At 48.8% G+C, this 17370-nt stretch overlaps 2 protein-coding genes across 5 annotated transcripts in view; both read left to right on the top strand.

Annotated features, from left to right (window-relative positions):
- FAM219A (family with sequence similarity 219 member A) overlaps window positions 1-2458 on the top strand; it is an 84383-nt gene extending 81925 nt beyond the window's left edge. For 2 of the 4 annotated variants that reach the window (XM_005143147.2, XM_005143145.2), the window contains exons 4-6: window positions 770-850; window positions 1211-1265; window positions 2188-2343. In XM_005143147.2, coding sequence (XP_005143204.1) covers window positions 770-850; window positions 1211-1265; window positions 2188-2343 — 292 coding nt within the window. Of the gene's footprint in view, window positions 1-769; window positions 851-1210; window positions 1266-2184 lie in introns of all 4 variants that reach the window. The other 2 variants (XM_005143144.3, XM_005143146.2) reach the window with 2 other exon arrangements.
- A 10281-nt stretch (window positions 2459-12739) lies between these two features.
- SPMIP6 (sperm microtubule inner protein 6) lies at window positions 12740-16717 on the top strand. The gene is made up of 6 exons (XM_005143162.2): window positions 12740-12877; window positions 13863-14003; window positions 14373-14480; window positions 14595-14670; window positions 14798-14984; window positions 16615-16717. The coding sequence occupies exons 1-6, from the start codon at window positions 12740-12742 to the stop codon at window positions 16715-16717; spliced, it is 753 nt and encodes a 250-aa protein (XP_005143219.1).
- The last annotated feature ends 653 nt before the right edge of the window (window positions 16718-17370 follow it).

Here is a 17370-nt window from a genome sequence, read left to right as displayed (position 1 = left end):
CTTTGTGCACTTTTGTGGGTGAAAGAACCCTGTTGTGAACTAGATACCATTGTATTAATGTATTTTCCTTATCCTAGAAGCTCTGAAGCCTTTATTCCATTTTACACACTCTCTCAGGCAATTAAAGGTGCAAAGTCATTGTCAGCCTTTGTAACACTCCTGATGAAGAGAAAGTCATTATAAGATAATGGGATTTGAAGAAGTGCTAGGCTGAGTGGGCTCTTATGCTGCACCCACCAGCTCATGCATCTCATATTTCTAAACTTAGGACTGAGACCTCAGAAGAGTTCAGTTGTGGGAGGCTAGATAGGGACTCAGGCAGAAAGACTAAATCCCTGATTTCCAGCAGTAGAATAGCAGGAGCACTGAGCCTCTGCCTTTCCCTAGGCAGCCTCCTTCTCCTATTTACCTATTGCTTGTGTCATGTACTCATTGCTGGGAAAAATTAACACAAAAACCAGCAATCTGATAAGACAGGCAGTGCTAGGTAGTTCACCAGAATGAAGGGTGGAGTGTCCCCGTGTTTTATTTAACCAGGGAAAAGCATGTTCCCAGCACATGTCCAGCATTCATCTGTGGGAAATAGTGCAAAGCTACCCAGAGACACAGCTTGCTTTCTCTGATTTCCACCCATTTAAACATCTTCATAGATAAGGGAGAGCTTGCAATGAAGTGGGATGGGGAAAGCCTAGCTATCATATAGCTTTGCTGTAGACTGTGTGTGGTACAGAGCTTTACTGTGTGGTTAATGGATATTTAACTGTTTCAGGCTCGTCGTTCCCAATAAAGGCTATTCGTCATTAGACCAGAGTCCAGATGAAAAGCCGCTGGTAGCCCTGGATACGGACAGGTATGCAAAGTGCTAGGAAGACACTATACATTATGGGGCTAGAAAGTTTTCATGCCAGAGTGCAGCACTGAAGCTAACTCCTGCAGAAACTGCTTTTGTGGACCACTCATATTGGTCCTTGCTGTGCCCTCTGGCATATGCCATAACTGGTCTGTATGTGTAAACAAGTAGGAAGAGACATGAGTAAGGACCACTGTGATGGAAACATATGAGGGTCACAGAAGAAAGTTGCTTTCCAGCCCCTAGAGGTAACTTCTCTATGCCTCAAGGACAGTTTCACATGATACAGATAGGTCTAACCAGGGAATACAGGTCTCTTTAAATGTTCTCTTCTTTGCTCTGTCTTGTCCTTCCCTGCAGTGATGATGACTTTGACATGTCCAGATATTCCTCCTCGGGATACTCATCAGCTGAGGTGAGTTACACTCTCCTATGTATCCTTGCCATGAATGATAACTGTAGAACATCCAGAAACAGCTTAGAGTGGCCTTGTACTGCCAGAAATGGCTACACAACAGATTTACCAGCAGTTGTAGACTGTGAGTCTGGAAGGGGCCATTGCAGAAATTGTGTCATGTTTCTTTCTTCCCTGGTGATCCAGTTGGCTCCATCCCCACACTTCTGTGGCACAGAGATCTGCCTGTTGGCTGTTTTCACAGCTACCTTTGGCTTCACTCAGGCTTTTCCCAGTTCTGCTTAGTCCTGCGGTGTTGGCCCATGTGGTACAGAAGCATCAACTTGGCTGTCATGCCAGCTTAGCAGCCATATGCTTGCTAAGGATACAAATAAAGGTTCTGAGGGTGTGCTGTGATTTCCAGTTCTTGGGGCAGTCAGGGTCACCCAGTGTGTGTTCATCCAGAGCAGAGACCAGATCAAATGATCTGGGCCAGCTGTGGGCCCTGATAATGTGTTGTTCACCCAGATCTGGTTAGACAGCTCTTGAAACTGAGATTACAAAGAGCCAAAAGGCTTTACCACCTTTCAGGTGCTATAGGATGCCCCCTCAAGTGAGATGGGTGCCTCGTCGCCAGTTGGTTTATTAACATTATTATTACATCAGTTTAAATCAAGGTTTGTCTTCATTAAAAGATTAACCCACAATATAGTAGTTTATCGACCTCTGGATTATCTCACTCTAGACATAGACATTCCTATTCTGGAATAAGATAGAATAGAAGGCAATCTTCACCTGTGGTCAAAAACTGGGATTCTTTCATTGATGGGTCAGCTGCTAATGATGGGGGAACGCATTCCAGAATAAGGGACCTCCTTCATCTTCACCTTTTGACCATCAGAAGTCTCAAGTGTTTGACTGTTTGTCCCTTTGTCTGTAGCAGATCAACCAAGACTTGAACATCCAGCTGCTAAAGGATGGGTACCGGTTAGATGAGATCCCAGATGACGAGGACCTCGACCTAATCCCCCCTAAATCGGTCAACCCTACCTGCATGTGTTGCCAAGCCACCTCCTCCACCGCCTGTCACATCCAGTAGTGAGGCTGGCAGGCTGTGATCAATGCTTTCCACTATAACTGTAAAACTTAACAGCCATTGCTTCCTCCTATGGTAGGACGTGCACCTCTTTGTGTTCATGGAGCCAGGAGAAACCAAAAAATTCATTTTATGATTGGTTGATAAGTTATTTTAAATTATGGTTAAACAAAAGTTGCTCAAAGCGCCAGGCAGTGCCTGGCAAAACTGACTGGTCTGGAGAGTGAATGCAGAGTTGTCCAGAGATACCTCCTTGGTTTGTGTAGGCACTGGGGATGTTTTGTAAGGTGTCTGTTACAGAATGGGAAGGGTCAGATGGGGCTGCAGGTAATTGCCCTACCAAAAACAATCCATCTTCAAGATCAGGGGTGAGTCTGAGGAGCCAGGAGGTTTTACTGGTGAGAGGATGTTGGCTTTTAATTCATCCACTGACCTTGTTTCACTTGCAATGATACTGGGGTGCAGGAATGAGCAGAGCATCCTTTCTCATGGCAAGGCTAGGCAGGACTAGCATGGCACAATCTGTTCACTTGTAAAGAGGACAAATAGGTAGCATTCCACTGTGAGTCAGTACTAACTGTCGTATCACATATCCAGTGCAATCTACCCTTAGCTTCACATCAAATTATCACCAAACACATCCAATTTGATTTGCAGTCCACTGGGGAATCAGTCCTCGCCTAAGAACACCCTATTCCTGAGTTCAGTCCAGTCACATATACTGACTCCAGCCTTTATTTAATTCCCATGAGACCCATCTGTTTCCAAAAACCTTAAACTTTGTTCAGCTAAGGAAAAGTGAGTCCTGCCCGAGACAGGTCTGGAGCTGTACAGCCTGAAGGTCAGTGCTGGAAAAGGTGCTTGAAGAAAGCACACTTTACAGTACTCATCTATTGATGCTCTCTTGACGCTGCGCCTCTTGGTGCCTGTGGGAGAGATTTGTTAAGGCTGAAGGCATCTGTGTGCTGGCACCAGACTTTAGGGGAGTTTTCAGCAACAGCAGGATTATGAGCAGCTTCAGCTGAAAAAAAACCATGAGAGGAAACTACTGTTTATCCATTTCTGCCCACTTGTGAGCCAGGCTTGCTCTGTATTAGAGCTGTCCCATATCAGGAGCAATTGTGTTTACTCGTTGCTGGAATGGTCAGGAGACTTGGCATTACATCCGCTGGGCTGGATTGCCATTTCACCAGCAGTGTTTTGAATGCAGCATAATTTCTGGAATTAGGAAATACATCCTCTCCTGGCTGGTCTTACACTGCTGGCTTCAGCATGTGTGGGGCTCAGGCAAGGGATGGGCTGGTATTGTTCTCCATGTTGAAATCTTTTGCCACAGCTGTGTGTTTTTCTGCCCTGCCAGGAGGAAGGAACTGCCTGCCTTGTGTCATCACTTGCTTTATTGCCTGGGGAAGGGAAAAAGCAAGGGCAATTCTGAGCTTCCCATCAGAATTCCTGAGTCAGAAGGCAGAGCCTGAGCTCCATCCCTGCAGACAGATCCCCCATCTGGAATCTGCATGAAGTGAGCTGAGTAAGAAGTCCTCTTCTTGGTTAGGAGAGGATTAATTTGACATCCTGTGGTTTCAGTCTGTGCAGTGTGAAGCACAACACCATCCACCGTGTGAGCAACAGAGCAGGCACACAAGACTTCTGGGCTCTGTCGTTCACTAGCTGGTATGGAAAACTGTTAAAGCTATGTTTGGCCCCCCATCCCTTAAATAGCATGCTGCCACCCTGGCTCCAGAACACAGAAAGGGGACTGAGTGGTGCTGTTTACCAAGCATCCCTGCCTCCTCATGCAGAAGTGCTGGTTAACTTCCCAGCTCCTCTAGGAAGGGTGTTCCTCAAGTGAATTCCTCTCCCTTTCACACCACTTGGTAATGCAGTGGGGATACATACTAGATTAGGATGAGGTTAACAAGCTGTCTGGAGTTGGGGGGAGAGCTCTAACAACACTGTGTAGAGACTAAAGATAAAAGAGAAAAACATTCCTTAAGGAGTCTTTTTAATGGGGATTGTAGTCAAAACCTAACAGAAACACCATGGTCAAACCAAACCCTGTAGGACATGACCGAGTCTGTTTAAATCATCACTCCTCTCAAGAGGGACTCTGCAGTTCAGCATTGGTACCGTGCAGCATTTTACATCACATTTACCCTTCTAGGTCAGTCTCTGTGCCTTCCAGCCGGGCTGCACACACTGCGCCTTTCCCACAGCCCTTGCTCAGGAGCATTTCGGTGTGCCTGCTAGAGCAACAAGCCATCTGTTTACATGGGTCAGCCATGGAGGGCTGCAGGTCCCACAAGTCTCTGTCATGCTGCCATTGTGTTTGGTGTAAGCCAGAAGGAGGCTTGCTGACAGTGTATCTCCCAGGGTTAACACCTCCCCTCCAAAGGACAGACCTTCCCTGATAACCCCATGGCACCATGACCAAGTCCTTTTATTGCCCTTATTGCTGGTTTTTGCCTGCCATGTGCCCTCAACCCTGCAACTGCCCTCAGCCCTTTGCATTGTGTAATGTGCATCTAGTTCTTGCACAACCCTTTAGGGAGGGAGGGAGATGAATTTAAATGTTACAGCCAGTGCTTTCACCAAATACAGACCAAAGCACAGGCCAAGTGTTTTTTCATGCACACACAGGAGTTGGTTGCACAAATAGCTGTTTTGGCATGACAGTACAGGACCATAAAATGGCAATTTTTTGGCTTCTCCTCTCTATGCTTTGTGTTCGTATATTTTATCAGGGGGATAAAGTAGAAAGGGTGGGGAAAAGTAGTTACCTGTGTAGGGTTGTTATAAGGAAGGCTGAGTGGATTAAGGCAATGCACATGTGGCCATCACAGAGAATTGAACACTAACCCTTCTGAACCACAGCCCCTTAAGCAGGTTGCAACCATGTGGCATGTTTGTTGGCTCATTATGGAATGTGGTGGACAGCCTGTCAGTCTGTATTAACGGCAGATAAGGCTGGCTCTCCCTATCTGGTCTCATGTTCAGACCTTTGCTTCTGCCAGAAGGTTTCCTTTGTGCCCTCAGTGCAGGTTATGCTGTAGTGACTTTGTGGGAAAGGTGTACAGATACATGGCCATTCTGGCACTGCTCTCCTTAGACCAGTCTTTGCCACCATGGCCTGGAAAACAAAGAGTATAAGCCCTGACTCTCTGTCATAGTATTATAAAGCCCTAAAATCTGCAGAGCTGCTAGGCACTCTCCTAAATGCAGGTTAAAAAGCATCAAAAAAGCAAATTATTCTGCGTTCCAGTCTTTGCACCAAACCATATGGTCTTCTCAGGCCCCATTTTCAGGCCAAAGTTGTACAGAATACCAAGGAGAGGAGCACAATGAAAGACATTGCTGTCCATCTAAATTACCATGCAAATAGGATTTAAGGATATTGATCTGGTATCTTCACAAAGGAACTTGCATTTGATTCCTCCTAAAGCCAGACTGGCTTTTTGTTAGGATTTTATGTAATATCAGTCACCAAATTACTCAAGTTTAAGCAAAGTTCCTTTTATCACGTGATAATTTTGCTCTTTAATGTAAGCTGGCTTTGAACTCCAGTGTCTCAGCACTTAACTCCTGTCCACAAACTCCCCATTTCCAGATGTCTGTGTGAGGAAGGTCTTTAGATGGCATGGTTTAGTCATCATGGTTGTAAATAAACTGGCTGAAAGGAGGCTGATGTTCAAGCAACCATCCTTAAGGCTCGCTTGATGTCTTACTGGACATATCTTGAATCCAACCCTTGAAAGAGCCACTGGATCATATCTGATGTTGCTACACGTCTACCCCCAACATGTATGCTTGGTCGCTGGGTCTGCTATGCTATTGTGGATGTCTTGCCTGCAGATGCCTTGTGACTGCAAAAGCAGGTGACCAAGCCTGCTGCATGAACTTACAAAGGGACTTCAGGATGCTCCCCCATGGGCAGGATGGACTCAGCTGCTTCTGGTTTGTCTCTCCAGCTCCTTTCCCAAAGGGAAGCACCCACTCGGCTCAGCTGCATGCTGGCTGGGACATTGGTCCATGATACTGAGCAGAATCGTTTCCTCTCCATGCAGAGTATGTCCTCAGGCTGGCCTGCAAGATGTACAGCAGCAGGCAGGAGGCTTGAAAAGTACAGCTCCCTGTGTGTGACTCAACAGAAACATGAAGATGCTTTTGAAGAAAGGAAGGACCCAGCTGGGCACCAGATGGAACAACAGGAAAGGGAAAACAAGCAGCAACTGGAAAGGTTGCCAAGTGCTGTCTTGGCCTAGGGCAGATCCCAGTTGTCCCAGTTAATCTATCTCAGTGCAGTGCTGAAACCAGCAGGGAGCAAACTCACTTTCAGATGCACACACCAGAAACACCATGTCCCCAAGCCAGCACTGCAGCCAAATACAACTGTGGAGAGTCTGATGGACTGTTAGAGCCCAGGAATGAGGTCTGGAGTCCCTTGCTGCTGTTGGCACATGATAAACATTTGCACTAACTCAGGCAAGTCACATACCCTCTTGATGTCCATTCCCAGGACAGGAAACCTGCCTTTTGAAGGTGCTACCACCACCCTGCATGGATGTTGCCAAACGTGTGATGGGAACCATTGATAGGATAGCTCTACCAGCAAGATGTAAAAAGCATGCTATAGATATTTATGGATCTTTTCAAAGCACTAATTTGCTTTCCTCCTGTTTACCAGCTTCTGGTGTTGCTTGCATGTGCCAGAAGGCTTCAGGGTAGAGGTTAGGAGAGAGATTAAATATTTGGCATCATGTGTTTCCCAGTTATCTGACAGCTGGCTCTTGCACAACTGGCTTCTCAATCTGCATGGTGCCACAGGGAACATGTTAGAGGATTTGGCAGCCCAGCAGCTCCATCCGCTGCTAGTAGAATTAAGGAATTTGGGAGAACAACTGGGATAGAGAGTGCTCATGAGAGGGAAGAGAGCATTGAAGGGCTCAGTTGGCAGTTTCACACTCTTACATCCATGTAACCATCTGAGGGTATAGACTGCAGTTTTGCCTACGCTCCTCCTTCACTTTTCCATTCTTCTTTTAGGGTCATATAGGCTCACAGCTACATAGATGGGCAGTGGCACAGGGTAAGCTGGACTAGGTTGAGCATAAGGGGAAGGCATGGAAAGGTCTTGATTTTAAGGTGCTTTTCACCTCTAGGAGAACACTGCATCCTTGTCACTGCCTTTCACAGCTCTCCTGTGAGAGGACTTGCTCCAAACCTTGGACATCTCATTAGACAAAGCTACATCTGTTACAGAGCCACACAAGCCCTGAAGCAGAAGAACCAGGAATTTAGCATAGAGGAAATGGTTGTGACCTGGAGTTACCTACAGAAGATTAATGCAGGTTTCTCACAGGTGCTGGCATCCATATTTTAATTCCCTGTATTATGCAGCTGAGCTGACGCATTGCTTCCAAAAATCTACAGTTACATCCTCTCTTTTGCCCACCTTGACATTGGTGGCAGTCCCAGAACCACAGCAGCTGAATGGTGCCTGAGCACTGCTTTGACAGCTTGCTGGGGAGGCAAAAGGCAGGGACTAATTGAGATTACCTGGAGCACAGCATCATGGTCCATGCAGACACTGGCAGGACAGGTTGCAGCTTTTGGTGGTTATGCCTGGTCTGTGCAGCCATTTCTATAGTAAAATACAGTGATAGAAGTGGTGGTGGAACTGCATCAGGGAGTGGAAAGTACAAAAGAAGCCTCATTTATGTCAATGGAAACCAGCACAGTAGGTACCAGGAAAAGAAAAGGCCAACAAAATGCCATGCTGAGATAAATCCCATTACTTGCTGAGATGTTTGCCCTCGTGGAGCAGCACTCCCATGCTAGTTGCCCATCCAGCTCTCCCAGGTGAGCTCACTGGAAATCACTGCTCTCCACTCAGGTTGCCTTCTTGCTTCTGCACCCCAAAAAATGCTGTGAGTCCATTTGTTACCCACCTTCCTCAAGCCTGCATGATCTGGGGGACACAAAGATGTAATACAGACACATGGAGAGGGCTGGAAAACTTGGATAACCTCTTAAGAGCAGTCTTTATGGGTTTTATCATCTTCACCTCCATCCCCAACTCACAGACTTCCTTGCTCAGTTTCTTACATGGAAAACCTGCAGTAGCAGCTGTATTCATCCTATAGCTGAGACAAACCCAAACATCAGACCAGTGGGAGATCCAACAAGTGTGACGGTGGGTAAGCCAGGGAGCAAGCTGGGATTTTCTCTTCACCATCCTGAAGGCTGTGGAGCTGAGGGTTCACCAGGCCCATGTGAAGACTTGGTGTGATCCAGCAAGCTGAGCCAGCCGCCTTCACCCTCGATGTTTCAGAGATGCAGAGGGTCTGAGACCCACAAACTAGGTCCCAGTGCTGACAGTGCATGTACTGTCATGGTGTAGGCTGCAGACCTGCAGCAGAAGCACAGGAGGGATGCCTGTGGGCTGTGCTGAGGCCCACAGGATGCTGTAAGGCACGCTGGTAGGGATGTCACTCCTTAGGGAGAAAGACTCCTGCAGAGGATGAAGTGTCTTTGCAAAGGAGTAAGTTCAGAAGGTTGCTTTTTTCCCCTCCCTTTTTGCACATTTTTAAACCATTTTTACTCCTTCCACAGAGGTTATTGAACCTTCAGTTTAATAAGGGAAATGAGCAACCATTAAAAAGCTTTCTGAAAGGTCTGAAAGCAGGTGCTGCTTGCATGCAGAGCTGGTCTGTGCTGAACACACAGCTTTCAGACCTCACTCTACATCCTGTAGCTGAGTCACTACGTGTGCTGTGCAGGGTTGGGGTAGGAGAGTCAGTGCTGGCCATCATGCCAACCAGCCACAGCTTCCCAAACTGAAGAAGAATCAAACCAAGAAGTGGAGGAAGGAGCAGCAATGGTAGGATAGCTAGTTGTCACAGGTAATCTTTGGTATCCGTGTCCAGTGGTTAGTCCTAGAATTGCAAGCCTTGTTATATTGCACATGTCCTTCCCATCTCTTTTCTCAAAGCAGTCATTGCCTTTCCTCCTCCCTGCCACATGCACTAGTGATGAGCATCAGAGGCAGTTGCACCAAAGTGACTCAGTCCAGTTCTGCATCCCCCTCTCCCATTCAAACCCAAGGCAGCCTCAAGTAGTTGTTGGCCATCATCTAGTAACTCCGCTTGGGTTTCTTTCCTTGTGTACCATAGCTTCATGCACACCCTAGCAGGGCAGTACAGGAGGCTCTGACCATGTCCCAAGAAGCTTCCTTGCCCCCTGACAGCACCTTGCAGACATGCACCTTACTGGGAATGTACTGGGTCGATGCTGATGAGATCTTGCACTGCTCATCTCGTGTAGGTGGCAGCTGATGGGGATCCGCTGGGGGAAGCTGGCAGAAAGTGGCTGCTGTCCTTTTTCTTTTCTTTCCTGAAGAAGAGGGGGATTTTTCTGGCATTGTGATTATAGTCCACCTTTCAGTGGCCAAGTTCAGGGCTGCATTAATAATTGGGGATTATTGGCTGTCCAGGCAGGTATGGAGCTTTACACCAACCTTAATGGCAAATGCTGCGGCTGTATCCAGAGCCTGGATACAGGTGGGGTTTCTCCCATGCTAGCAAAGTGCTTTCAGGAGGCTCCAGACAGACGTTAATGGGAGGCAGGGAAACTGCACTCTGAGTCCGGATCAAATCTGCACTTCCATTTTGTGTCCTCAGCTTGGGAAGAACTCAACCCAAGCAAATGCTTCCCAGGTCTCCTTTCCCTGTGCAGTGCACAGGGTAAGGGGTGGTGGGGTGCGTTTCAGGATCACCAAAAGAGAGATCCTTTTTGGATGTGTTGAATGGAAATATCTTTCAGGAGGAGAAACCTTCCAACCTTTGCATTAGTATCAAGAGCTGGAGATGGATTTCCAGCTGTCCTTGCATATAGTGAAACATAGCTGAAACAGCCAAATGCAGAATAGAGTTAAATGTAGGTTTTGACCTGAATAACCTTTTAATTAGGAAGATAAATTTGTTGTAGCTTGACCTTAGTCTGTGTTAGGAACCTGCTAATCATTTGACATGCAGAGCGTATTAATGCTGCACTTAACTTGGCCATTGGTTTTATTAGCTGGTTTGGGGAGATTTTTCGCTCCCCAAGCATCAGTCTGCATCTTGTAAAGGTTTCCTTTTCTCTCTTTCTTTCTCATTCAGAACATGTAGCACACTGTTGTACTTCTGTTCCCGTCTGCGTAGAGTATTGCCTTAAACAGATCATTTGTGTTGTGGTTTGTTTGGGGTTTTCTTTTTTTCTACCATCAGTTTTATGCATTAATTTATTTTAAAAAACGTGGGTTGGTTTTGGTTGTTATTTTGTTTTCCCAAAATCATGAAACATGTATAATATTTTTTTTAACATTTCCATTGCAGTATTTATCATTGTTACTGGTTGTGTGTAGTGTAACAGAATTAATGATATTAAAAAGCATACATATGAAAACCAGCCTGCCAGCCTTTCTCATTGGAACGAACCGCGGTTAGATGATACGAACTGGACCATCTCTCTTGACCCCCAGCAGTCACGGATACTGAAATCGGGGTGCCAGCCCTCATGCCTGTGTGTCTGGGCTGTGACAGAAGCAGAAGTGCTGTATCTGTATGATATCAATGGGTGAAATAACCTTTTCTCCAGTATTGAAACCATTTTGGGCCCCCAGAGCTGTTGGTACAAGAGCCAAGCACTGAATGTGAAGCCCAACACCTGGAAACACCAGGAGACAGCCATAAGGGAGGTAGTGGTGCATGTGGGCAGCCTGTGCAGTGCAGGATTAATCCCTCCTCAACAGGGAGGCTCAGAGTCCACATCTCTGCAGAGCAGTGCTGCCCAGATAACAGAATCATAGCCTTACAGAATGGTTTGGGTTGGAAAGGACCTTAAGATTATCCAGTTTCAACCCCCTGCCATGGGCAGGGACACCTCACACTAGGCCATGTGTCATGGTTTAAGCCCAGCCGGCAGCTCAGAACCACAGAGCTGCTCACTCCCCCCCCCACCCACTCCTGGAGGGATGAGGAGGAGAATGTAAAGAATGTAACTCCCACAGGCTGAGATAAGAACAATCCAGTAACTAAGGTGTAACACAAACCACTGCTGCTGCAACCAATAATGATAATGACAAGGGAAATAACAGGGGAAGAGAATACAACCGCTCACCACCCGCCAACTGATACCCAGCCCGACCCAAACAGTGATCTAGCCCTTCTGGGTAACTGCTCCTGGTTTATATACCAGGCATGACGTGCTGTGGTATGGAATTCCTCTTTGGTTAGTTTGGGTCAGGGGTCCTGTCTCTGCTTCCTCCCGGCTTCCCCTTCTCCCTGTCAGAACATGAGACTCAGAAAGTCTTTGGTCACAGTAAATACTACTGAGCAGCAACTAAAAACATTGGTGTTATCAGCGCTGTTCCCAGGCTGAAAGTCAAAACCACAGCACTGCACCAGCTACTAAGGAGAAAAACAGCTGCTACTGCTGAAGCCAGGACAATACCCAGGCTGCCCAGCTCCACCAGCAAACAGAGCAGGGCTCTGGTAAAGGGGTTGGCATCCAGTCTGCCAAGATGGACATGGGTCTTCACTGGTCATATCCAAGGACATGCAGCAGAAGGGCCAGAGGCATGAGCAGAGCAGGGCTCTGGGTTGGCATTGTGTGACAAGCCAGGTTTCTGCAGGGGGTTCCACTCTGCTCCCTAGCTCAGGGAAAAGCAAACCCACTTCATGCAAATCCCTCCCTGGTGTAACCCAGCTGCTTCTCTGCAGCTGAGGTGGATGGGGATCACTCACTTACTGCAGAACCCATCACTCAGGACACAAGAGCAAACGAACCACACAGGATAGCCTGAATCCAGCTTTTTAATTAAAAAGGAGAGACAGAGCAGGTGATAATTCCCCTGTCTACTCCAAGAGCCATAGGTACCACTGTGCCTGGTGATGTGCCCTGGCTTAGGTATGGTGATGTGTGCATGGAGCTAGGTTGCTGCAGAATTTCCAAGGGAGAGAGGGGCTGGAAAAGCCAAAATCACTGCTTGTGCACCTCCCAGAATAGAATTATCTTGACCAGGACCAGCTGAAACAGTTTCCTACCATTATTAAGGTAATTGCCTGCAGGAGGGGAGGAAGCAGGGGCAGAACAAAGCCAGCACAGTGCAGCCTGTGGAGGGCTGCAGGCAGTAATTGCTGTGCCCTAGGCTGGAATCAGAGGGTAGCCATAGAACTGACAGAGACACCAAATCCCCCTTCTCATGCATTATGACATCACTGATGACACAAGCACCACCCTGGGCTGGCAGAGCACCGAGGCCACCAGTCCTATTTTCTCTCCTGCACTGGCAGTGCAGCACATCCAAACAGGGCATCCCCTGGCACTCCAAGCGCTCCCATCCTGTCCAGGCTGTTGCACCATGTTCCTCTTCTCTGCCAAGCACAAGACCCCCATCAGCACTTACACTGACTCCTATCGCCCCCCATACTCTGTCAAACATGCTGTCTCTGACCGGAGGCTGCTGGAGACCTGGAAAGAGAACAAGTTCGTGACACAGGTAAGTGCTGTGCAAGGAGGAAACCTCAGTGTTTCTGCCCCGTGCAGCTGTGGATGCTCAGGGCCAGGCAGGACAATGGCTCAGGGACTCATGGGGTGCTTTGCTGCATGAGTGTAATGGGGGTGGCAGGGTTGAGCTCCCTCGTTAGGACAGAGTTTGACACCCAGAGTCACCCAGGGCGATGGATGGGCAGATTGGGTGGCTCCAACACACAGCAAAGGGACAGGGGGAGACCTGAGCACCAAATAACCCCTTATCAGCATTGGTCCTGTATGAAGAGGGATTCCTGAGCTGTGGTCTCACTGTGGGGGGTGCCTGTGGGACACGTATCTTTCCCCACACATGTCAGTGCCTGTAACTGTACAGGCTCCGATGAAGAGCACAGGAACTGGCTCATCTGTTGCAGCCTCCTTAGCATGTGCATTATAATAAGGGAGCCAGCAGAGGGCACAGAGAGGGATGTCACCACTGTGCAGGGACAGAAATGGCTCGTTCAAACAGGGCACCCATCTGCCCACCAAGACCCCAGTCCTCTTGGGCCTGCCAGCTGTAGGACATTGCTTTGGTCCTGTAACTCCCTTCCCAGCCTCTGCTGGCCATATACTTATCAGTCCCACTGCACCCACACCATGTCCCACCCTGCAAAGTGCCCGGATACCTATGGATACCCTGGATGCAGGCGGAAAGGAGCTAGTGATGCCAAGCTGTAGAATCATACAATCACAGAATGGTTTGTGTTGGAAAGGACCTAAAGATCATCCAGTTCCAACCCCCTGCCATGGGCAGGGACACCTCACACTAAACCATGTCCCCAGTTCTGGGGAGCAGGGAGCCTGGGCAGTGGGATCACAGTGCTGCTATGACCCCATACCCACCACCGTGTAGGGAGTCTTGGTGTTCGGATCTCCATAATCGGCTTCACCGTGTGCCCTGATGTGAAGGCAGACGCTGCCACATGGTCGGGATGCCTCTCCTCTGTCTGCAGGGATTAACGATGCCTCCAGGACCAAGCTCAACAATCCAAGCTCCGCCCGATCTGAGGGCAGCTATGCGGGAGTACTACAAGAGCAGCATGTACCCCACTGCCTACAGTCCTGGGAACTTCACATCCAAAGGTACTGACAAGGTCCCAGCTGTGCCCCAGTCATACAGGGCACATCCCCATGGGGTCAGGGGGATGAGGGTATGCACAGCAGCTCTGTTCATCCCCCTCTCTAGATCACTCATCCCCTCCTGCAGTGATAAAGGGACCCACACTCAGCATCTGCACTTGTGGCTTTGTCCCAGCTTCCTACCCCCATCCCTGCACTGAGAGTGTCCTTGTCCCAGCCATGCCCACAAGTCCCCAGGGTTCTCCCCTTCTATAGTCCCCAAATATCTCCTGATGGTAGGTGCTGCTTGGGGGGACCCCCTCTTGGTATCCCACAACCACCAGGAACCAATGCTGTCCCCAGCACCACTGGACATGACTGTCTGTCACTTTTGTATTGCAGAGAAGTACAAGCCAGTTTTTGTCAATGAAGACAAATACGTGTCCTGGAGAACAAGTCCAAGCACTACAGCCTGGACTATGGAACCTTCTTACCTCCCTCTCCTGCCCAAGGTAGAGTCAACCCCTCCTGAGTCCATGAAACTGGAGCCACATCAGGTCTGCTGGACCTCAGGCTCTGCAGCAAAGAGATGCCCATCATGATAGAGCTGTCATTGCTCCTTGCAGGAGACAGGGATGAACACCTGGCTGTACAGCATACCCGTGATGTGCCCCCTGAGACCCACCTGCCTCAATCAGTATGGTAATCACCCTCTCCCTGTCCCTGTACTCCAGCTGTAGCTCTGCCTGTACCATGCTGGTGTCCATCTAGCTGACAGGCTGGCTGCTGCTTGTACCACTAACCTTCCCTTACCATCCCTCTGCTTCAGAGAAGGCGGTGGTTGCTGACATGATGCACAGGGTGCCAGTGTACACCGTGGCAGGGAGGATACCCTTCCAGAGCTACTACTACCCCTGCTCTGGGCGCCACTGCTGCCTGCGAGGGATTGACTGCTACCTTGATGGGATACCTATCACCAGAAAGAAACTCTTTGCACTAGAGGGGAACGTTGTAAGGTTTGGATTGCTTTGCTTGGGGTGGGATGGGATGGCTTGGGGTGGGATGGGATTGTTAATAATTAAGGGGGTTGGAGCATCTCCCATGTAAAAACAGGCTAGGAAAGTTGGGGCTGTTCAGCCTGGAGAAGAGAAGGCTGCGTGGAGACCTCATAGCAGCCTTCCAGTATCTGAAGGGGAGACATAAGGATGCTAGGGAGGGACTATTCATGTGGGACTGTAGTGACAGGACAAGGGGTGATGGGTTCAAACTGAAACAGGGGAAGTTCAGGTTAGATACAAGGAGGAAGTTCTTTACTGTGAGGGCAGTGAGGCACTGGAATGGGTTGCCCAAGGAAGCTGTCAATGCTCCATCCCTGGCAGTGTTCAAGGCCAAGTTGGACAGAGCCTTGGGTGATATGGTTTAGTGTGAGGTGTCCCTGCCCATGGCAGGGGGTTGGAATTGGATGATCTTAAGGTCCCTTCCAACCCAAACCACTCTGTGCTGCCTTGGGGTTGGTATGGGTTTGGATGGACACGGCCTCCACTCACTCTATTTCCTCTGTCTCTTGCAGGACCATCCCATGTCACCATCAGAGGCCCAGAGAGAAGTTCAGTGCCAGTGCTCATTGCCACCAGCCATCCTCGCAGTGCAGGATACCTAGGTGGATACAGCTTCAGTGGAGCACTGCTCCATGCTAGTTGCCCTAGTTCCCTAGCCTATCATTTGTAACTAATGCCAGCCAGCCACTATCTCTTCATTAGGGTTTCACACATGAGTACTCAGAGGGTTATCCTGGAGACAATGGTGCAGACTGCAGAGCCAGAGGGGCAGCACCATCCCAGCACGGTGTCCATGCAGGCAGCAATGCAGCCACTGCTCTTCCATCTCACACTGAATGGATGTGAGCAGGAAGGGCAGGACACCTTGGTGCTGGGCTGTGGACTGTATGGCATCTCCCTGGTTTGGGACCACACCATTTCTTCTTGTGCCATTCTTGTATTTTCTGTTGTCATTGTTTGCTCTTTTCACCCAAGAACTTGTTCCCTGCTCATGCTGCTCATTACATGGTAATCAGCCCTGTCCTTCACCCCTGCAGGTCCAGCAGCACCTTTTGATCCTCGCATGTTTACTTTTAGGACGTCTCCATTGCTGAGGCAGCTGTTTCAGCACTGGGAAGGCAGTGAGGGAAGAGGGGAGGCTATTCAACCATCACTCTGCTACTGCATCCATACCCTAGGGGCAAAAATCAGGCATCAGGCTTTGCAGAAAACATGTGATTGGCTTTGAATTCGTGTGCCCAGAAACTAAAACCAAAGGAGAACAAAAAGGAACCAGTGTGTTCACCAGAGCTGTCCCTCAGCATGAGCCTTGGAGAGATGTTTCTCAAGGTCTCCTCCACTAAGAAACAGGAAGATTTTCCTGGACTCTATCCCTGGTGGTGTTCAAGGCCAAGTTGGACAGAGACTTGGGTGACATGGTTTAGTGTGAGGTGTCCCTGTGCATGGCAGGGGGGTTGGAACTGGATGATGTTAAGGCCCTTTCCAACCCTAACTATTCCATGATCCTATGACTGGCTTAGCTTCTTTTTCCTTCTTCCTCACTGGAGTTTTTTCCTGCTATGGCTGATAACTTTATCTGCTTTCCTAGGTGGGACACAGGCTTCTTCACAAACACAGCAGGAGTCCAGAGATCCAGCTACACCATCCACCCTGATTTTGTGTCCGAGGGTCTGTACCTTCCTGCCTATTGAAGAGCAAAGATGAGCTCTCATTAAACCTGGCTTGAACAGCAGCTCCCCTACAGGCTGGGCACGTTCTGGGAATGGGGGATAAACAGGGAGTGCTTCCCAGCCCTCAGGGGCTGGTGCCTACCACCACCTGCAAGCTGGAGACCAAGAAATCACACACAGAAAGGCTCTCAGAGCACAGTAACACAGACAGAAATAGCAGTCAGGCACTGACACCATGTTTGTCAGCTTCACGCTGGGCTGCTCAGGACGTGCTTGCTTTTGCCAAGTTATCCAGGAAGATCTGCCATCCATCTGGGATACTGAGCACAGGCTAAATAAGGATGGGGGTTTGAAAGCAGCACATAATTAATGAAGGCATAAATGCCCTTCTGTGACTATGAGCTGGGAGCCCAGTGTCGACAGGCAACACCATCCAGGGCTTTTCACGTGTGCTGCACATCATACACTCACAGGCTGCAGTGCCCATGGTAAGGAAGATTGAGCACAGAGCCATCTGGGGTTTCACATTCCTGCTTGGAGCAGGGAAAACCCAGGAAAACCCCATCTTGACCCAAAAACGTCCTGGTACAGCCTCACCATTGCCAAACCCCAAGTGCCCCCAGCTCAGCCACAAGGGTAGCCCCATCTCCAAGCTCCTCTGGGCATCCCCATTG

This window comes from Melopsittacus undulatus, chromosome Z, assembly GCF_012275295.1.
Source record: "Melopsittacus undulatus isolate bMelUnd1 chromosome Z, bMelUnd1.mat.Z, whole genome shotgun sequence".
Classification (NCBI taxonomy): Eukaryota; Metazoa; Chordata; class Aves; order Psittaciformes; family Psittaculidae; genus Melopsittacus; species Melopsittacus undulatus.
The sequence above is the reverse complement of the archived record's forward strand: the minus strand, read 5'-3'. Positions and strand labels throughout refer to the sequence as shown.